Genomic DNA, 22,907 nt, shown 5'->3' on the forward strand with positions numbered 1-22,907 from the left:
GGAAAAATAGAAGAGAGAGAATAAGGTTTTAAGATGTCCTGCTTATCGAGCCACGAAGGTGTTATAATAAGAGAGTGCACAGTCTTGCATGCCTACGGTACCAAGTTCAGGCCTCAGCACCTCATCCAATAGTCATGTTCTGGTTCTCTCTGTGTCATTATCTCTAATAAACAAACAAAACTTAAAAAGCAAAATCAGGCAAAAAAAAAAAAAAAAAAACCAGTAAGTTCCTACTTACGCACAAGTCTTATAAAACAAGGGTATGGATAGGCAAGTACTTCAAAATTCAAACACGAATTCAGCAGTAACACCGCATGCAGAATGAAACCCTTGTATACACCTTCTATACACCAAGTCCACAGATCAATTCCCTGCACTGCAGAGACTGATCTCTCAGGAAAATAAATCCTTTTTTTTTTTTTTTAAAGTAATGACAAGTTAAGAACTCTCAAAAACTGGGAGTCGGGCACAAAGCACAAGGACCAGTATAAGGATCCCGATTCAAGCCCCCGGCTCCCCACCTGCAGGAGAGTCACTTCACAGGCAGTGAAGCGGGTCTGCAGGTGTCTGTCTTTCTCTCCCCCCTCTGTCTTGCCCTCCTCTCTCCATCTCTCGGTCCTATCCAACAACGACAACAATAATAACTACAACAATAAAGCAACAAGGGCAACAAAAAGGAGTATTTTTTTAAAAAAGAACTCTCAAAAAATATAATGACTTATCTATTTTAATAATGAAAACTGAGTTACCAGAAAGTTAAATGTCCATTAAACAAATAATAAATTCTAAGTCAGAAAAATTATATATTCACCATAAGCTAAATTGTAAATTAACTTTCTGGGCTATGCAGAAGGATGTTTATGCAAAAGACTTTCATGCGCTATCGCCGACTCTACAGAATAGATTCTTTAAAATTAACTTCTTTAGTAACCAAACTCTGAGGCAGTACAATTTTAGTTGAGGCCCAAACCAAATTTTCATCTATCATTAGACTAAAAGAATTTGGGTTGGAGTTTTAAAAAGAATTTTAGTTTATACAGTTGTATTATACAGCCCTTTAGGAATATTTCAATTATAAAAATGTAGAAAGAAATGCCCATATTTAAATTAGAGTCATATTTTTTTAAGCAAGGACTTATTAAGCTATTATGACATATTTTGTACTTACATCATTATAATAACCTGCATCAGGCTGAATTGCCCTCATATCCCTCTGGTCTCTTTGCCATATTCTATTCTGTAAAACAAATAAATCATTAATTAACTAGCTTGTTTGAAACTAAATTAATTAATAACAACAAAATGTCAGCTGTCATAAATGTCGAGAAAACAGGTTTAAAGAATTTTAATTGTATTTTACAACAGATAATAGTAGGTTTCTTAGAAAGACTCCTCCTCTAGTCTACTGACATGAGACAGCTCTTCTCTGCACTCACTTTATCGCATCAGTCCTCCAAGATGCTACTAACCCTAGCACATTCTCACTGGCCATACCTTAAAAAACAAAATTAAAAAAAAAAAAAAAAAAATAGGGAAGGAAGGAAAGAAGTAAGGAGAAAATACGGAGTAGAAGGACATCATATCCCATTTCGTCAAAATTCTAAGAAAAAAATAATTCTTCACATCTTGTCCTTGGTTTTCTAAATTTCTCCCAAGCTGTCTTAGTCCAGTTTTCTTTTTTTTTTTTTTTCTTTTTGTTATCGGATAGAGACAGAGAGAAATGGAGAGAGGAGGGGAAGACAGTGAGGGGGAGAGAAAGACAAACACCTGCAGACCTGCTTCACCGCCTGTGAAGTGACGCCCCTGCAGGTGGGGAGCCGGGGGCTCGAACCGGGATCCTTATCCGGTCCTTGCACTTTGCGCCACCTGCGCTTAACCCATCGCGCTACCACCCTACTTCCCCTAATCCAGTTTTCAAACTGAAATACCTGGGAAAATCTAAGTCTATCATCATCTCTGAATCTTTTTATCTTTCTATGTGCAAACTCTAATTATGCCCAATAGTCAACAAATGTTCACGAGTGGTCATAACAGACAAACCCCTGATTAAAACAAGGGTTGGCAATGGAAAACACATCAGACTTATAATCACTAGGCAAAGACAAGCCGATCAAGAACTCATAAGGGTGGCTAGGGAGGTGGCTTGGGGGGTAGAACGCAGGACTTGCATGCCTCCAAGACCCCAGTTCTTGTGCTAAACATGCTCACAGAGCACTCTGGCCCCTCACAATTCCTCTCTCTCTCTCTCATTAAATAATATATGAGAGAGAGAGAGAGAGAGAGGAGAAGGAGGAGGAGGAGGAGGAGGAGGAGGAGGAGGAGGAGGAAGAGGAGGAAGAGGAGGAAGAGGAAGAGGAGTAGGAAGAGGAGGAGGAAGAGGAGGAGGAGCAGGAGAAGGAGGAGGGAAAAGGCAGAGACATATCGCTGATGAGAGCTTTAGGCAGATTCCTGAACTGCCTTCAATGGCATCATCAGAGCATCAAAACTGCTTCTGCCCAACAAGGCTGTGACGGGAGCTCAGCCCTCAGGTAAACTGCGTCTTTGTCCCTGGTTGTTAAGAACTTACAGAACCTACTGCACCAGGGTCTTGGAAAGCCCATGTTCTTGGTACCAATATCTCTGACAAGAAAAGCTCGAAATGTTCATATTCATGGAAATATTTCCATGCCGAACAAGGGTTTTAAGGTACATCAGGAGATTACAGCAACCTCTTTTTAAGATTTGCTATAAAACTTCTGAACACAATCTCAATAAACTGGAGTTTAATAATTTTTACACACACAGCAAAAAATGCACTCACTACTGAAGTGAAATTCCATCACACTGATTCTAGAAATACGAATGTACCTATCGAGATTTTTTAACAAGCCAAACTTTTGGCATCAGAAGCCCACTAACTTGACTTACCTCCAAATACTTGATAACAGATGGGTTGTAATCTATAGTCTTTCGATTCACTGCTTTTCGCATTCGCTTTCCATCGAACGTGAGCTGCTGCATTGCTTGTTGCTGTGCAAAATCAGGTCGCTTATAAAAAAGTTGTCGGGGGGCCTGGTGTTGGAACCTTGGCATATGGAAAAAACGAGGAGGGGAACCAATTTCTGTAGCCATCCTGGTGTTTTCTTTCTAGGACACTAAGGTAGAAAAAAAGATTTTCAATGCAACTGTCAGCACAGCAATACTAACTAGAAACACTATAAAGGAATCCATTTGACACTTCCTTTTCTTAACATGTATTCTTTTAGTCAGCCTATTTACAGAAGGAATTGTAAGTTAATGTAGTTACACATATGATAAAGGTCAATTAACAAAGTCAGAGCCAGTAAGTATTTGGTAACAGTCTGATGAAGAATGGTCTCATGTTGTGCATGCAGGGATTGACTGCAGGAGAAAATCAGTAACAACTAGTCTTTATAAAACAAATTTTCTTTATTTCCAGTTCCCATTTTATACAATTACTATAAACTTCAAAACCTAGGTTGTCTTTTAAAACTTCCTAAAAATAACAGAGGAATATGCTGTATTATTTCAAACGAATGGTCAGAGAACACATATTTACATTCAGGTTCAAGGTACCAACTACAAAGACTTGTCAGTAACATAATTCCACATAATTATTCAGGTAATAGAAAGGTAATAAATGAACATGGTGGAAAAAAAACTTGTTTTTCCCATTTTATTCAAAAGGACAGAGAGACGTTAAGAAACAAGAGGGAGACAGACACCTGCAGACCTGCTTCACCCGCCGATACAACACCTACGGGGGGGGGGGGGGGTCACTTAACCACTCATGAGGCAGGTCTGCAGGCATCTACCTTCCCCTCCCCTCTCATTTCTCTGTCCTAACCAACAACAGTAACAATATCCACAACAAAAATGGAAAAATTGGCCACCAGGAGCAGTGGATCTGCAGTGCAGGCACCAAGCCGTAGCAATAACCCTGGAGGCAAAGAATAAAATAAAATAAAATAAAATAAGCATTTTTTTAAATAAAATGTGTTTAATTTTTTTTAAGTAAAGTTCTAAAGTAAATAAATATTGGCAAACTAATTCTCGTTGAATTACTGAATCTGTTACAAAAGGAAAACAAAAATTATTCTGTATTTGTTCTTTAGTTTATATATGACAGAACCAGACCAAGACTGACACACGTGATGCAGGGAATAGGCCTCATGTGTGCAGACCCATCATTCTAGTCACTGAGCCATTGTCTAAGTAAGTGTAAGTATCAAGTCACCTACTAAACTGGGAAGAAAAAACTAAGATTTGGCTATCAAAGACAGGTTTTAGTGTTCTCATCTTTTTTCTGTCTTAATGGTAAATATCAGCTGAGCAGCATGGATTGTTTTTTAAGTTGCTGGGTTTCATTTTCATTAAAATCTCTATTTGTCCTCCTTATAAACAGCATTAATTACTGGGGGGGAAATAGATCTCACAAGAGAGCTTACCTCCCTCCCCCATTATTCCAACTTTTGCTTCAACATTCAAAGTTTTACATGGCAACAGTTAAAGTAATTTAGTAATTTCTCCATGAAACAGTAGACTACTGGGGGCTGGGTGGCAGAACAGCTGATTAAGTGTACATGTTACAGCTCACAAAGACTCAGGTCCCAGCCCCCGGTCCCCACCTGCAGGAGGCTGGACAACATACTCTATGCTGCACCTGAGCAAGATGGGTCCTGAAATTGGGGCAGCCTGGAACGTTCCTACTCATGACCACAGAATGTGAGCTCAGATCTACAGGGATGCAGAGGTCACATAGGCTAAGCTGAATATGGACCCCAGATCACAGCAAGCTGATGACACCAAATAACAGTAGTGGCGGGGTTGCAGCAGTAACAAGCCAGCGAGACAGCTCGCCATGCACCCAGCCTAGGTCTGAGTCAAGCCCCCAACACACTGATGGAAGTCTGGCTGCAGTGGGACCTTCCTCTCCCCCTCCTCTTGTCCAGAAAAAGGCTGATCAGAGCAGTGAAGCCCTGATGACAAAAATAACAGAAGAAAATGCAGCCAGGGAGGTAGCAAGGGACTCGGGTTCCCCAACTCAATGCCTACAACACATGCCCAAGTTATACTCTGGTCTTCTCTTTCTCCAGAAGCTGAGAGAGAGAGAGGGTGAGGGGATAGATTACACTGTGCTGCAATCTAAACGCTATAGTCTGTCATTTGTCTTCTAAGCGGATGTTTGTTCCTACTATTGTTAGGGAAGTGTGACTCAGTGGGTAGAATTTATAGTGCGCATGCATGAGATGAGGCCCAGGGTTGAATATCTAAAGGGGTGATCTTGCTCTTTGTTAGCTTTCATTTCATAAATAAACCTTAAAACACAAATATACACAGGGTTTGGTAGAAAGCCCACCCAGTAGGACACACAATCTACTGTGTACAAAACCTGGTTGTTTAAGCCCCTCAGCACCGCCAGGTGACACCATTAGAAAGGGGAAGCTTCGGGAACAGTGCAGAGACGCTGCAGAGTCCCTGCTCTTATCTGGAAAACCAAGCATTCCACCCCAAGTGGGAGAGCTGCACGGGGGTGAAGTTCCAGTGACGCTCGGGCAGGGCCGGGTGCGAGACAGATTCTGAGCGTCTGTCATCACCAAAGCTCATTACTAGGAGCCGAATTTAGAAATGGGAGGGGGCGGGAGCGGAAGCGGAAGCGGAGCAGAACATAGCTCTAAAGTGCTGTGGGAGTGGGGCTTGACTCTGTGCTGCATGCGTGGTGCAAAGCAGGTGCACTACCTAGATGAGCTATCTTGCCACTCCTTAAATTACTTTTTATCATCTTTATTTATTGGATAGAGACAGTCAGAAATCTAGAGACACCTCCAGCACTGATTCACCGCTCACAGAGCTTTCCCCCTGCAAGTGGGGTTGGGGCTCAAGTCGAGTCCTTGCACATAATGACGTGAGCTCAGCCAGGTGCGCCACCACGCAGGCCCCTTTGATAAAAAGCTTTAAGAATTTATGGAGGGAGATAAAGACGAAGAGACAAAGCAGGAGTCGGGCGGTAGTGCAGCAGGTTAAGCGCAGGTGGCGCGAAGCACAGGGACCGGCATGAGGATCCTGGTTCGAGCCCCCAGTTCCCCACCTGCAAGGGGGTCGCTTCACAGGCAGTGAGGCAGGTCTGCAGGTGTCTTTCTCTCCCCCCACCCCCCCGTCTTCCCCTCCTCTCTGTCCTATACAACAACCACCAATAGGATCAATAACTACAACAATAAAACAACAAGGGCAACAAAAAAGGGAATAAAAGAGAGAGACGTAGTCGAGCGCTGTCCCCGTCAGCATATTCAGCGCCAAGGATCAAATCTGTGGCCTGAGGTGTAAAGCCCAAAAATTCTATCTGCTGGACCACTTCCCGTGTTACTACACCTGCTTCGTTTTGGGGTTTTTTTAACAGAAGGGAGAATATGCAAAATACCCAATTCTCTTACAAACTTCTGTCTACACTACAGTTGACTATAGAATGTTGCACAACAGGTCACCAGTTTAATAATTTTAACTGAAATTTTATCATCTCCCCTTGTCTCCTTAGCCCCTGACAACCACTCCTGGATTCTATGCATTTGACTAGCTTAAATAACCAAGATGCGTGTGATCATACAATGTCTGTCTCTCTGTAACTAGACTGATTCACTTGGCATGCTGTCTTTAAGGATCGTCCAGCATGACACTGTATGTGTGTATGACTCTCATCTCTAGCTAAAGGTTCAGCCTGTTTCCACAGCTTGACTACTGTAGATAATGGAACATGGGGAAAGCATACTCCTTCAGGATGCTGATATATCAGCACACAGAGCTGTTCACCAATTTAAAACTGGTTTATAACGTAAGATATTGAGAGTAGCTTCACACTTATATATTAGTGTATATATTAGCTTCACACTTATATATTAGTGTAAGTCTCTGAAACAACCACACTTACATTAATAATGCTATAATAATAATAATTCTCTTGTTGAGGTATCCATGGCTTATAAGACTGTAATTGTTTTACAAGTACAATTTCTCACCTCTTTCAAATGCATTACCACACCTAAACACCACCACAGAAGCAATATCCCTTCACCAGTGGAACCCTCCACCTCATTCTCCTTTAATAACCGGTTCTGGGGGCTGGGCAGTGGCGCACAGGGTTAAGCGCACACGGCACAAAGCGCAAGGACGGAAGAAAGGCTAGCCTGTTCTGACACACGTACAGAAAAGCTTATCTTCATTTAACTTTGCTTATTCCCTTCCTTTGATCCGCCACTTATTCCAAGTGAGGGAGATGAGCATTTTCATTTTATGTAAGTTACTTTAGTAGTTTACTGTAGGGCTGATTTAGTGGTAGTAGAATCATCTAACTGTCTAAAACGTCCTTCAGCGCACCTTGCTCACACATGACTGATAATCTGGGTCTTTTCTAAGACTTTAAAACTGTCACAGAGGGATTCGGGCTGTAGCACAGTGGGTTAAGCGCAGGTGGCGCAAAGCACAAGGACTGGCATAAGGATCCCGGTTCGAGCCCCGGCTCCCCACCTGCAGGGGAATCGCTTCACAGGCGGTGAAGCAGGTCTGCAGGTGTCTGTCTTTCTCTCCTCCTCTCTGTCTTCCCTTCCTCTCTCCATTTCTCTCTGTCCTATCCAACAATGACAACAATAATAACTACAACAATAAAAACAACAAGGGCAACAAAGGGAATAAATAAATAAAATTTAAAAAAAAAACTGTCACAGCATGTTCTTCTAGCCCTTCCTAAATCTCAGAGCGAATTTAGGTTGGAAATGAAACTGGTTATTTTATGGGAGTTCTCTTACAGGTGACTGCATTTCTCTAGCTGTTTCTAATACATGGGGGGGGGGAGTTTGCGCCTGAGTTGGTGCGTGTATTTCACCACTACCAAGCCACTCTTTTTTTAATTCTTTTATTATCTTTATTTGCTTATTCAATACTAGAGACAGACAGAAATTGAGAGGGATGGAAGAGCTAGAGAGGGAGAGAGACAGAGAGACACCTGCAGCCCTGCTTCACCACTTGTGAAGCTCTCCCCCTGCAGGTGGGGCCCAGCCAGTTTCTCGTTAGAGGAGGAGAGAGTGAAGGAAAGGGAGAGCCATCTCAGCGGTAGGGGTGCCTCTGGTGGCCTGCCACAAGCACCACTAGGACTTAAACCAGGCTCGCGTGCATGCCAAGACACATGCGTTGCCCAGCCTAGTGAGTTACTCCTAATCTTTCAGCTGGAATGTTCCTCCACAGTTTTGTTTCTCAAATACGAGTGAGTATAGACAGATAAGAGATATGGGGGGGGGGGGGGGGGGGGAGACCAGCACTGCTCAGCTCTGCTTTATGATGGTGCAAGGGATTGATTGGGCTGAAGACCTCCAAGCTTCAGCTGCGAGTCTGTTATTTAAACAGCTGTGCTATTACCCCAACCCAATTACTCAAGTGGGTCTCTGCTTCTCTCCTCCCTCTCCCTCTCCCTCTCTCCCTCACCCTCTCCCTCTCTCCCTCACCCTCACTCCCACCCCCTCCCCCACCCTCTCACCCTCACCCTCTCCCTCTCCCTCTCCCTCTCCCTCTCCCTCTCACCTGTTATGACTTTTTTCATACTTTCTCTGGTTTTGTTGAAGTTTGCTTTTTGGCAAGACCACAACTTGGAAGTCAATTTGAGAAGTTACACAACAGGTCTATGGACACTGGTGTTTTCTTCATGCTATTACCTTGGCCCATCACTGTAGATAATCTCCTGTCTTACCCACTAAGACTGGTGTTCCATGAGGCCAGTCAGGGGTGATGTGTTTCATCAGGCCTGGGTAGTGACCCAGGTATTCAAGCAAAAGTGACAGCTGAGTGTGTACCATCAAGGTCATGGCATAGGTACAGACCATAATCCTGAGGGTTTGTGTGCAAGCTGGCTGCACAAACACTGTAGTGCTGTATGACGTGAATGGAGAGCTTCTAACAGCTCCACCCCGGTACCTGTTACTAAGCAAATTCCAAAACAGTGTGTCACTAGGCTGACCGTGCAAGAAGGCACATGGTCTAAGAAGGCATCTGGTACAACATCCATGGAGATCACAGCTTTTTCTTGCCCCCTCGTTGTACAGTTGTATGCACAAAGTTATACTATAATATAGGATTGATGTGCACTCTGCTCATCTCATAAAAGTACTGCGTCTTATGAGACTCTTCCCAACTGGAGGCTTATTGTCTTGTGAAGTAGTGCATTAAAGAACACTTTTTCGGGGAGTCGGGCAGTAGTGCAATGGGTTAAGTGCAGGTGGCACAAAGCGCAAGGACTGGCATAAGGATCCTGGTTCCAAACCCCAACTCCCCACATGCAGGGGAGTCGCTTCACAAGCGGTGAAACATGCTGGGGTCTGCATGGCCCCGATCTAGGCCCAGCAGACATTCCGTAAGCCTGGCTCGAGTTTCGCTGATGGTCACTAACTTCCTCAGAGTGACACAGCATTTCCTGTAGGCCATGCCTAAATTCACCTCTGCCCTCCAGCTGATGATGCGTATAGAGCATAGGCCCCACCAACGGTGACGCCACCTCACACCACCTCTGACGACATCTCACCCTACCTTCCCATCCCTGCCTCTACCCCCCACCTATAAAAAGTGGTCTTTTTCTCAATAAAGCGAGTCACTGCCTTGACAGAACTCCCGACTTGGTGTGGTGTCTTTTCTCAAGTTGTCGACACTCTCCCTCCCGCTCAGCCCCAGAAGGGGGGTCCGGCTGGTCCAGATCTCCCTCCTCGTGACTACCTGTCAGGGAGAACCCCGACAGAAACAGGTCTTCAGGTGTCTGTCTTTCTCTCCCCGACTCCCCCTGCTCTCTTCATTTCTCTCTGTCCTATCCAACAAAGATGACATCAGTAACAACAATAATAATAATAATAACTACAAAAATAAAACAACAAGGGCAACAAAAGTAAATAAATAAATATTTAACCAAAAAAAAAAAAAAAAAAACAAACACACATTTTCGGGAGTCAAGCAGTAAGGCAGCGGGTTGAGCACAGGTGGTGCAAAGCGCAAAGACCAGCGTAAGAATGCTGGTTCGAGGCCCTGGTTCCGTACCTGCAGGGGAGTCGCTTCACAGGCAGTGAAGCAGGTCTGCAGGTGTCTGTCTTTCTCTCCCCCTCTCTGTCTTCCCCTCCTCTCTCCATTTCTCTCTGTCCTACCCAATAACAATGGAAAGAATATGGCCTCCACTGGTTTGTGGTGCAGGCACTGAGCCCCAGCGATAACCCTGCAGGCAATAAATTTTTTTTTTTTAATTTAAAGATGTTTTAAAAAAAAATGGGGAGTCGGGCAGTGGCGCATAGGGTTGAACACACGTGGAATGAAGCCCAAGGACTGGCGTGAGGATCCCGGTTCAAGCCCCAGGCACCCTACCTGCAGGGGAGTCGCTTCACAAGCGGTGAAGCTGGTCTGCAGGTGTCTTTCTCTCCCCCTCTGTCTTCTCTCCATTTCTCTCTGTCCTGTCCAACAACAACTACATCAATAATCACAACAATGTTAAAAACAACAAGGACAACAAAAGGGAAAATAATTAATTTTTTTTTAAATATTGAGTTGCTAAAAAAAAAAAACGCATGGGGTGGGGGTGGGGGTGGGGTAGGGAGGGGATATCTGGGCACCTCTCTGGTTCCTGTGACACTGAAGACAGAGATCAGACTCTCATTCCTTGAAGTCCGTCACTCTAATCACTGCACCACAACCTGGTCTACACTTCAACTTTACTGAGTTAACTTTAATGCTCAGGTTTTAAGATTTATTTATTGATGACAGAGAGAGAGATACAGATCAGGGCATCATTCTAGTACATGTGATGATGTCGGGATCAAAGTCAGGATCTCACACTTGAGTGTACACAGCTTGACTGACTATTCCACTTGCTGGGCCTCTGGTTCCGGGGTTTTTAGTCCTTGTTATGTGAACTATCTAATTCAAGTTTCTGTGTGGTATGTCCCATGCTATGGCTTTGACGCTGCTATGGAGGTAAAGAAAACAGATACTATATGAGTCATTCGTCTTGGTCTCTCCTCCCCTGAACCTACATTTATTTAAAAGTTTTATATAGGGAGTTGGGCGGGTGCTAGCGCAGCGGGTTAAGCGCACATGGCGCAGAGCACAAGGACCGGCGTAAGGATCCCGGTTCGAGCCCCCGGCTCCCCACCTGCAGGGGAGTCGCTTCACAGGCGGTGAAGCAGGTCTGCAGGTGTCTGTCTTTCTCTCCTCCTGTCTTCCCCTTTCTCTCCATACTATCTAACGACGACGACATCAATAACAACTAAAACAATAACAAAAAAATTTTTTAAAAAAATAAAAGTTTTATATCCACAGAAAGCTTAAGCATAAAATAGACCCAGCTATGGGTCTACTATGAACACTTCTCATAATCAGTGCACAAATGCTGAAGATTCATTATCACCCAAATCTCAGAGTTTACATAAGTAAACAGTGCTATACACTCTATGCGTTTTGATAAATATACTAAGATAAACCTCTTTCATGTAGCAATGTCTACCTAAGGTTCTGATTTTGGGGGGCTGGGTGGTGGTGGACCAAGTTAAGTGCACATTATTACCATGAGAAAGGGTCCTTACCCCAGCCCCAGCCCCAGCGCCCTCCCCCACCTGCGAGGGAGAGCAAGTCTACAGGTATCGTGTGTCTTTTTCTCTCCCTCCCTAGTTCTCCTCCCTTCTCAACTTCTCTGTCCTATCAAATAAAAATCAAAAAGAAGCAAAAAAGAAAAAGAAAAAAATGGCCACCAGTAGTGGGTATTGCACCGAACCCCAGTGATAGGACTAGCGGCCAAGGAAAATAAGGCCCTCTTTTGTCTTTTCTATGGTTTAGAGACTCATCATCAGTGAGGTCATTTCTGTTTTGATTTAGTTGTCGGCCCCAGCACCACATGGGAACACCACAGCACCTTCGAGAAAGCACTGGTAGACCAGTACTATGGTGTCTGCTTTTCACCCTCTCCCTATCTCTATGTGCGGTAAAGTGAGAAAAATGTTGGAACACACAGTTGTCCCTTGTTGTCATTTTAATGCTGTCGGAGCTGCAGTAATAGCTTCTCTCACTCCTGATACTGTTAACTTAGCCCTTTCCTCTTTCCATTTACCAACTCTTTAAAGAGTCTTTCATTCTTTCAAATAAAAAACTGTAACTGTTTAAAAGGAGATGCCATAAGTTTCCCTTATATTGAGAACTGCAATATACTGCTGTAAATAGAAAGTGTTTTATTCAAGATTCCCATTCCACAAAACATTGTATTGATTGGTTCAGGCTGCCACTACAAGTTTTGAAGTGAGACTTATTTTTCCTCTTTGCCTCCAAGCTCCGGGGTTATTACTGGGGCGCCGTGCCTGCACTGGGAATCCACTGCTCCTGCCAGCCATTTTTTCTAATTTGTTGTTATTGCTGTCGTTGCTGCTATTGTTGTTGGATAGGACAGAGAGAAATCTAGAGAGGCAGGGAAAACAGAGAGGTGGAGAGAAAGATAAGACACCAGCATACCTGCTTCACCACTTGTGAAGCCACTCACACCCCCCTCCTCCAAAAGTGGGGAGCTGGGAGATGGAACAGGGGTCTTCCCACCAGTCCTTGCACTTTGCACCATGTGTGCTTAGAACAGTGCACTGCCACCCGGGTGTGGGGGCTAGTTCTACGCCACGGCTGAACTTTTTATCCATCACAGTTCTGGAAGTTTCAGAATTGAAATCTAGAGGGGCCAGGCGGTAGTGCAGCTTGTTAAGCCCACATGGCGCAAAGCGCAAAGACCAGCCTAAGGATCCTGGTTCGAGCCCCCAGCTCCCTACCTACAGGGGGGTCACTTCACAAGGGGTGAAGCAGGTCTGCAGGTCTTTATCTCCCCCCTTTCGATTTTTCTCCATCCTATCCAACCATGACAGCTATAACAACAATAACAAGGGCAACAATAATGGGGGAAACGGCTCTAGGAGCAGCGGATTCACAGGGCAGGCACTGAGCCCAGCACTGAGCCCAGCACTGAGCCGAGGAATAACCCTGTTATCTCTAATAAGGTGGTCATCATCTTTCTTTTTCCTCATGGGGCACAGTCAAAGGGATAACAAGTTCTCGGGGTGTCGCTCAATAGAAAGCTATTAATCCTGGGAGTCAGGCAGTAGCTCAGCGGGTTAAGCGCAGGTGGCGCTAAGCGCAAGGACCAGCGTAAGGATCCTGGTTCGACTCCCCACCTGCAGGGGAGTCGCTTCCCAGGCGGTGAAGCAGGTCTGCAGGTGTCTGTCTTTCTCTCCCCCTCTGTCTTCCCCTCCTCTCTCCGTTTCTCTCTGTCCTATCCAACAACGACATCAATAACAACAATAACTACAACAATAATAAAAAAGGCAACAAAAGGGAAAATAAAGAAATATTTTAAAAGATTTAAAATATATATAAAATAAATAAATAAATAGTGGTCCGGGAGGTGGTGCAATGGTAACACTTTGGACTCTCAAGCATGAGGTCCCGAGTTTGATCCCCAGCAGCACATGTGCCAGAGGGATGTCTGATTCCTTCTCTCTACTCTTATCTTTCTCATAAATAAATTAAATCTTAAATAAATAAATAAATAAAAGTTAAAAGAAAATGAAAGAAACTAAAAATAAGTAAAGGGATGGGCAGTGGTGTTCCTGGTTGAGCACACACACTCCCATGTCCAACGTCCCAGCTTCGAGCCCTCATTCCTCACCTACAGGGGGACACTTCAGTGGTGAAGTTTGTCTGCAGGTGTCTCTTTCTGCCTCTACCCTTTCAACTTCTTTCTGTCCTATCCAATAAAACAGAAGGGGAGAAAAGGGGGGGAAATGGTGCCCACCCCCGTGATAACTCTGGTGGCAATAAAAAAGTGGGATAGTGGGATGGATGGATGGATGGATGGATGGATGGATGGACGGATAGATGAAGGGAAGGGGAGGATGGGAAGGCAGGGGAAATATAGCCAGTGACAGAACTGGTTTACAGTAGACAGTAAAATACAAGGTATACTGTCTATTTGTAATTTGCATGTTTTGAGGGCCAGATAGTCAGGCCCCGGTTATCCACCTGCAGAGAGAATACCTCTGACTTTCATGACGTGTCTATTTGATCACCAACACACACACACACACACCTACACCTGCAGAGAGAATACCTCTGACTTTCATGATGTGTCTATTTGATCACCAACACACACACACACACACACACACACACACACACCTGGTGTCTCTCATAAAATAAGTCGTGCACCCAGAGAGGTGGCATGCGGATAAAGCACTGGACTCTCAAGCACGATGTCCGGAGCTAGATTCCTAGCATCACACCTATCAGAGTGGCGCTCAGGTTTTTTCTCTATCCTTCTCCTTTCTTATATAGTTTGGTAAAAACTGACTGATTAAAATGCATACTACTAAAATTCAAATTACACTAAACTTAAAATAAAGAATTTATTCATTTTGGGCGGGGATAGATAGCATAATGGTTATGCAAAGAGACTCTCATACCTCAGACTCCAAAGTCCCAGGTTCAATCCCCAAACCACCATAAACCATAGCTGATCAGTGTGCTCTGGTTTAAAAAAAAAAAAAAAGAGGTTCGAGCAGCCGACTCTCTACCTGCAGGGGAGTCGCTTCACAGGTGGTGAAACAGGTCTGCAGGTGTCTTTCTCTCCCCCTCTCTGTCTTCCCCTCCTCTCTTCATTTCTCTCTGTCCTATCCAACAACAACAAAATCAACAACAAAAAAATAAGGGCAACAAATGGAATGAATAAATTAATTAATTAAAATATACATTTTTTAAAAAGAAAGGAAAAAATAATATTTATTGAGTGAACAAAAGAGATAGTGATGAGAAAGAAAACCAGAGTTTTACTCTGGCATATGTGATTCCAGAAATTGAATTCAGGATCACATGCTTAAAAATCTGTTTTAGGGAGTCGGGCAGTAGCGCAGCGGGTTAAGCGCAGGTGGCGCAAAGCTCAAGGAGCAGCCTAAGGATCCCGGTTCAAGCCCCCGGCTCCCCACCTGCAGGGGAGTCGCTTCACAGGCGGTGAAGCAGGTCTGCAGGTGTCTGTCTTTCTCTTTAAGTAAAGTGTGCCTCATCCCCAACAGCCATCTTCTTGCTTCACCGCTTATGAAGCAACCCCCCTATAAATGGGGAGCCGGTGGCTCGAATCAGGCTGCTTGCACTGCTTGCAGGCTGTGTGCTTAAACTGGTGCACCACCACGTCGCCCCCTTATTTTTCTGACGATTTTAAGCTTATTTGCTCATTTTATTCAGTTGTCAATAACAACAAAAACAATAATAACCACAACAATATTAAACAACAATGGCAACTAAAGGGAAAAATAAATAAATATAAAAAAACTTAAAAAAAAAAAAAGTATGGCTAAGTGAGAATCATCAATACCGCTGCGGTAACCCAGTAATAACTACCATAAACAGGTCCTACCAATGAATGCTAAAAAAGTTTGAGGACACAGTTTGTTTACATAGATCCAAAAATCATAACTAAACAAGAGGGAGGTTCTCATAACACAGTAAGAACTTCTGCATTTTTATCACGAGCTAACAGCGTGAAGAGAATTTTCCCCAAACTTAAGTGTATATATTTGGGATCTCTACCTTAGAATATAGAGTATGTGTGGCATACAGAAAAGACAGCCTTTGGCAACACGCCTGCACACCCACCTCACTCACTTCACAACTGTAATAGACAGTTCATGTGAAAACCCTCACAGCTGCCTATCAAGAAGCACGGCTTCTGTGACGACTCTTGTGGACAAGGAAAGCAAGTGGTTCTTTCAACTCATGTAAAAATGTCAGCAGAGCACAGAACTTTGATTCATCTGAACCGCTATATCTATGCAGTCGGCTCTGTAGAAACACTCCCACAGTGAAAAGCAACATGAATCATAAATGAAGTTTTAAAAACATAATTAGGAAACTAAAGAGAATTGCTTTATTTTTTAAAAACGGGAACGTTCTCGGAATAACGTCAGTCTTTAGAGGAAAAAAAGCATACAGTCCTGTCATTTAACTAACATGAAAATAAAAGGTCTCAAGAAAAAAGAAAAAGTGGGGAGTCGGGCAGCAGCGCAGCGGGTTAAGCGCAGGTGGCGCAAAGCGCAAGGACCGGCATAAGGATCCCGGTTCGAATCCCGGCTCCCCACCTGCAGGGGAGTCGCTTCACAGGCGGTGAAGCAGGTCTGCAGGTGTCTGTCTTTCTCTCCCCCTCTCTGTCTCCCCCTCCTCTCTCCATTTCTCTCTGTCCTATCCAACAACGACGACAACAACAATAATAATTACAACAATAAAACAACAAGGGCAACAAAAGGGAATAAATAAAATAAAATATTAAAAAAAAAGAAAAAGTGAAACTAGTCTACTATTTGAAACACACTCACAAATCCTGTACTAATAAGATGAACAGAAAAAATATATATACTGCCTAGACAGTCCACCTAAATCCCAGATCACCGACCTCAGATTTTGATGTAGTGCCTCAATTTAGACCTGAAAAGATGTCTGAGGGGCCAGGTAGTGGTACACCAGGTAGGAAGCGCAAGGATCCTGGTTCAAGCCCCCGGCTCCCCACCTTGCAGGGGTTGCTTCACAGAAGTGAAGCAGATACGCAGGTGTTTCTCTCCCTCTCTGTCGCCTCAACCATTCTCAATTTCTCTGGCGATGGCCACCATAAGCAGTGGATTTGTAGTGGCAGCAATGGGCCCCACCAATAACCCTGGAGGCAATAAAAAAAAAAGATGTTTTTTGGATGCTTTGAAAAGGTGCCGATAATGCTATGGTCTCATTTTAAGAAGCACTGTTCTTGCCATGTGCAAAGAGCTGGGCTGGAGCCCACCTGCAGGGGCAGCTTACTTTCTATCTCCCTCCTCCCTAACGATTTCTCTCTGTCCTATCAACAAAATAAAAGGAGGGGGGTGTCCATCAGGAGCGGTGGTTTCATTAGGTAGGCACAGAGCCCCAGCAAAATCCTGGTGGCTATTTAAAAAAAAATTATTTTAATATATAAACTATTAGAGCAGCTGGGGAAATCACTGAACTGGTAGAGTTCTGAACTTGCAGACTTCATGTTCCTGTTCTGATCCCCAGCACTTCAGCACTACACATTGGTGCTCTTCTGTGTGGTGTGTGGTGGGTGGTGGGTGGGTGGCTGGCTGGGTGGGTGTGTGTGTCCCCATCCTTTCTATCTCATATGAAACTCTCTTGTACACAATCAACCTTTAAAATACATATATTTGAGGGGCCAGAGTGATGGCTCAGCAGGAGGACACATACCTTGCATGACTGAGGTCCCTGGGTTCCATCCGGCATTGCACAAAGACAAGAAAGACAAAAGTAAACAAAACATCATGAACGGCGTTAACAGTGCTCTGGTGGTTCTCTTTCACAAAATAAATGCGCCTCTGAGAGGGCTCCCTACCCGCTACTGCATGGAGTGGAATGTGGACCGCAGCATCAGTCACAGGGCTGCTATTTAGAAGCTTCCTTGTTGACCTATCAGTTCAAGGAAGGAAACTTTCTACTTCCAGAAACAAATCTCAGAACAAAGTGATACAAGCAGCACCAGCAGAAATGAACCAGCACACCAGACCTTCGTGCCTGAGACGCTGGAGTTGCAGGTTCAACTTCTAGAACCATGAGCCACAGCTGAACAGCGCTTACACCTCTATCTCATCAGAATAAATACATCTTTAAGAAAGAAAAGGACTCGGTTCAAGCCCCGGCTCCCCACCTGCAGGGGAGTCGCTTCACAGGCGGTGAAGCAGGTCTGCAGGTGTCTGTCTTTCTCCCCCCCCCCCCCGTCTTCCCCTCCTCTCTCCATTTCTCTATCCTATCCAACAATGACGACATCAATAACAATAACTACAACAATAAAACAACAAGGGCAACAAAAGGGAATGAATAAATAAATAAAGAGAAAGAAAAGCACTACAAGCGACAGAGGTAGCTGGATCAGGCTCTAAGGAAAAGCTGGAAAGACCAAAGTCGGCAGTGTGAGACTTGGGAGTTCTTCTCTCATTTGGACGTAACAAAATACCTAGACAAAAATTGTTTCTTTAGAGATGCTGACATTCTTGAAATGTCTACGTAGACTGTGCTTGACACCGAGGAATGAATTCAGTGCCTCACATGAGTGACACAATGTTGAACAGACTGTCGGAATTTCTTTTGGAGGTGGGGGCGACAGACGAGACGCCTCAGTAATACTGCGCCACCCACAGTGCTGGCTCCATGCCAGCTATCGTGCTCCTGACAGACACTGGGGTTCAAACCCTGAGCCTCAAAAACATGATACTATATATATTTATTCTTTAATACTCATTGCCCATTGTTGCCCTTGTTTTATTTTTGTAGTTATTGTTGCTGTTGTTATTGATGTCATTGTTGTTGGACAGGACAGAGAGAAATGGAGAGAGGTGGGGAAGACAGGGGGGAGAGACCTGCTTCACCGTGACTCCCCTGCAGATGGGGAGCCGGGGGGCTCGAGCCAGGATCCTTAGGCCGGTCCTTGTGCTTTGCACCATGTGCGACTGACCCACTGAAATATCGCCCGACTCCCGCTACTATATATATTTTATTGAATTATTTATCAGTTCCACTTTACATATGTATATATGGCATAGTGTGAAGTATTCTTTTTTTCAGACGTTCTAGAACCACATATATCCACACCCAAAAGAGCCTTTGAATCAATCATAAGGACAGCATAATGTTCATACAAAAAGACTCGTGCCTGAATATTCCCCACAGGAGAGATCCAGAAGGCCAAGACACACAGGAAAAAATGCTCCAAGTCTCTGACTGTCAGAGAAAGGCAAATCAAGACACTCCTGTGAGAATGTCACACATCAGAAAAGGTAACAGGAGCAAATGCTGGAGAGGGTGTGGGGTCAAAGGAACCTCCTACACTGCTGGTGGGAATGTCAATGGGTCCAGCCTCTGTGGAGAACAGTCTGGAGAACTCTCAGAAGGCTAGAAATGGACCCACCCTACGACCCTGCAATTCCCCTCCTGGGGATAGATCCTAAGGAACCCAACACATCCATCCAAAAAGATCTGTGTACACATATGTTCTTGGCAGCAAAATTTGTAATAGCCAAAACCTGGAAACAACCCAGGTGTCCAACAACAGATGAGTGGCTGAGCAAGTTGTGGTCTAGATACACAATGGAATACTACTCAGCTGTAAAAAATGGTGACTTCACCGTTTTCAGCTGATCTTGGATGGACCTTGAAAAATTCATGTTCAGTGAAATAAGTCAGAAACAGAAGGATGAATATGGGATGATCTCACTCTAAAGCAGAAGTTGGAAAACAAGATCAGATGAGAAAACAGAAGTAGAACCTGAACTGGAATTGGCGTATTGCACCAAAGTAAAAGACTGGGGTGGGTGGGTGGGGAGAATACAGGTCCATGAAGGATGATAAACGACATAGTGGGGGTTGTATTGTTAAATGGGAATCTGGGGAATGTTATGCATGTACAAACTATTGTATTTACTGTTGAATGTAAAACATTAATTCCCCAATAAAGAAATAAATTAAAAAAAATAAAAAATAATAAAAAATTTAAAAAAGACTCGTGCCTGAGGCTTCAAAGTCCCAGGTTCAATCCTGCACACCTTCATAAGCCAGAGCTGAGCAGTGCTCTGGTAAAAACAAAAAAAAAACAAAAAAATTACAGGGAGCCAGGCGGTGGCGCAGCAGGTTAAGTGACATGGTGCCAAGCGCAAGGACGGGCATAAGAATCCTGGTTCGAGCCTCAGCTCCCCACCTGCAGGGGAGTCGCTTCACAAGAGGTGAAGCAGGTCTGCAGCTCTCTATCTTTTTTTATTATTATCTTTATTTATTTGATAGAGACAGCGAGAAATCGAGAGGGAAGGGGGGGTGATAGGGAGAGAGACAGACACCTGCAGCCCTGCTTCACCGCTTTGTGAAGCTTTCCCCCTGTAGGTAGGGACCGGGGGCTCGAACCTGGGTCCTTGTGCACTGTAATGTGTGTGCTTAACCAGGTGCGCCACTGTCTGGCCCCAGGTGCCTACCTTTCTCTGTCCTCCCCTCCTCTCGATTTCCTATCCAACAACGACAACAATAACAACGACAACAATAACAATAACAACGACGACGATAAACAACAAGGGCGACGACAAAAGGGAAAATAAATATTTAAAAAAAAACTTTTTAAATGTACACTGGGCTGAGAGATAACTCACTGAGATAGTATGTGCCCTGCCTTGTACACGGCCCAGGTTTGCCCCGAGCAGCATGAGAGGAGAGGGGGTGTGCCCCGGCACTGAGGGAGATCAGAGCTGTAGTGTCTCCCTTTCACAATGGCCGCCTCTATCTGGATGCAAGTGCAAATCCAAGAATGAGGGGATCGTGCATCTGATGTCAGCACAAGAAAAAGCACGCTTACGGAGTTCAGCACTGTGCGTGCGCGTGTACAGAGCAGCACCGTGTTCTGGGTTGCACTGCATCCGCTGCTGCCCAAATGCACCCCAGAATCTTATGGAGAAACAGTCATTACAGGTATGATTAATTACAATAAAAGACTGTAGTAGTGAGGGTTTCGATTAACATGGCTGAGATCACCACTAGACACACGTGAAGATCAGAGTCATATTGTCACACACCTAGAAAACTAGAAACTAGAACAAAACCTTCTTAGCACCTTTAGGACACATGGCTTTGGCCCACACCCTGACTCAAGACCCCTAAAGCTCTAGAATGGTTAACAAAATAAACATTTACTGCAACTGGGCGGTAGGCGCAGCGGGTTAAGCGCACATGGCACAAAGCACAAGGACCAGCATAGGGATCCCGGTTGGAGCCCCGGCTTCCCACCTCCAGGGGAGTCGCTTCCCAGGCGGTGAAGCAGGTCTGCAGGTGTCTGTCTTTCTCTCCCCCTCTCTGTCTTCCCCTCCTCTCTCCATTTCTCTCTGTCCTATCCAACAACAGTGGCATCAATAACAACAACAATAACTACAACAATAAAACAACAAGCGCAACAAAAGGGGAATAAATAAATATTTTTAAATATATTAATTTTTTTTAAAGTAAGCATTGGGAGTCGGGCTGTAGTGCAGCGGGTTAAGCGCAGGTGGCGCTAAGCACAAGGACCCGCATAAGGATCCTGGTGCAAGCGCCAGCTCCCCACCTGCAGGCGGTGAAGCAGGTCTGCAAGTGTCTATCTTTCTCTCCCCTCTCTCTGTCTTCCCCCTCCCCTCTCCATTTCTCTCTGTCCTATCCAACAACAATGACAACAATAATAACTACAGCAATAAAACAACAAGGGCAAAAAAAAGGGAATAAATAAATAAAAATAAATATTAAAGAAAAAGTAAGCACTTACTGTTTTAGACAGTAAATTTATGGCAGTCTCTGCAAACTAACAGAAAGAAAATATACAGCAAATTTACAAGTACTGAATCTAGGAGGCAAGTCTATATTAACTTTTTTCCCTTTTCCTGTATATCCATTTATCACACAGCACAAATGTGGAATAAAATCAAGCGCTGCTCTGTTCACCGATAAGCGTTCGGTTATTCGTCTTTTGTTGCACTTGTTTTTCTCCTCCAGGGCTATCAATAACTACAAGGCAACAAAAGGAAATAAGTAAATATTTTTAAAAAAGAAGAAGAAGAAAATGTGGTGTGATCCGGGAGGTGGTGCAGTGATAAGGCTTTGGACTCTCAAGCGTGAGGTCCTGAGTTCGATCCCCGGCAGCACGTGTGCCAGAGTGATGTCTGGTTCTTTCTCTCTCCTCCTGTCTCTCTCATAAATAAATAAATAAATAAATAAATAAATAAATAAATAAATAAATAAATAAAATATTTTTAAAAATAAAATAAAATATAGTTAAAAAAAGAAAATGTGGTCTGGTATATACATTCAATGCAGTAATATTCTGCCTTGAAAATGTAGTTATGTGGTCCAGGAGGTGGCGCAGTGGATAAAGCATTGGACTCTCAAGCATGAGGTCCTGAGTTCAAACCCCGGCTGCACATGTACCAGAGTGATGTCTGGTTCTTTCAAAAAAGACATCTTTCTTTCAAAAAAGTTCCTCCTATGTTTCTCATTAATAAATAAATTAAATCTAAAAAACAGTTATTTAAAAAAAAAAAAAAGAAAATGTAGTTATATGGATGAACTCCAAAGCCATTATGCTTAGTGAAGTCAGTCAGTCACAAAAGATTAGCGGAGTCCTCATGTAAGAGGTTAAGAGTCGTGAAACCCAGAGTTGAACTGTGGGTAAACTTACTTTCCAGAGCTATTTCCTGCACATCCTGCCTTTCCTGAGGACGCAGAATCCCTCTAGACCTCCAGGGAAACTGCTTCTCTCACTGAAGCCTGTACTCTGACAAGTACTTATCTGTTCCCTTTCTTAAATGTTTTCTTCTCCACCTGGAACTTGGAATCAATGTTTCACACTTCTCAGCGTCAAGCTTTTCCTCCGCCTCTGGCGATTGCCTTTTTCTAAATAAATCTGTACTTTTGCCAAAATCTGGAGTGCCCAGTATATTCATTCCTAGGGTGACCCAAATCCCCATCTGCCCCAAAGCTGGCTGGACACCGATGCCCTCTATTTCTGTCGCAACCCTCAATACTGAGCCACTGGTCTCAGACTCAGAGGGGTCAGTCCGTCAGAGACCACAGCTGCTGCAGCTAGCACCCATGGGTGGGGGCCAGTCCGTCAGAGACCACAGCTGCAGCAGCTAGCACCCATGGGTGGGGGCCAGTCCGTCAGAGACCACAGCTGCAGCAGCTAGCACCCCTGGGTGGGGGCCAGTCCGTCAGAGACCACAGCTACACCAGATAGCACCCATGGGTGGGGGCCAGTCCGTCAGAGACCACAGCTGCAGCAGCTAGCACCCATGGGTGGGGGCCAG

The 22,907-nt window shown here is 44.3% G+C and overlaps 2 protein-coding genes across 9 annotated transcripts in view; both read right to left on the reverse strand.

Annotated features, from left to right (window-relative positions):
* WDR33 (WD repeat domain 33) overlaps positions 1–22,907 on the reverse strand; it is a 137,546-nt gene that overhangs the window by 95,204 nt on the left and 19,435 nt on the right. For all 8 annotated transcript variants that reach the window (XM_060178161.1, XM_060178159.1, XM_060178160.1 and 5 more), the window contains 2 exons: positions 2,908–3,134; positions 1,169–1,237 (listed from right to left, as the gene is read on the reverse strand). In XM_060178161.1, the coding sequence (XP_060034144.1) occupies positions 1,169–1,237; positions 2,908–3,111 (273 nt within the window). In that variant the 5' untranslated portion in view covers positions 3,112–3,134. The remainder of the gene's footprint in view (positions 1–1,168; positions 1,238–2,907; positions 3,135–22,907) is intronic.
* POLR2D (RNA polymerase II subunit D) overlaps positions 1–22,907 on the reverse strand; it is a 129,316-nt gene that overhangs the window by 74,456 nt on the left and 31,953 nt on the right. The window lies entirely within an intron of this gene.

This window comes from Erinaceus europaeus, chromosome 18 (assembly GCF_950295315.1).
Source record: "Erinaceus europaeus chromosome 18, mEriEur2.1, whole genome shotgun sequence".
In the NCBI taxonomy this organism is placed as follows: Eukaryota; Metazoa; Chordata; class Mammalia; order Eulipotyphla; family Erinaceidae; genus Erinaceus; species Erinaceus europaeus.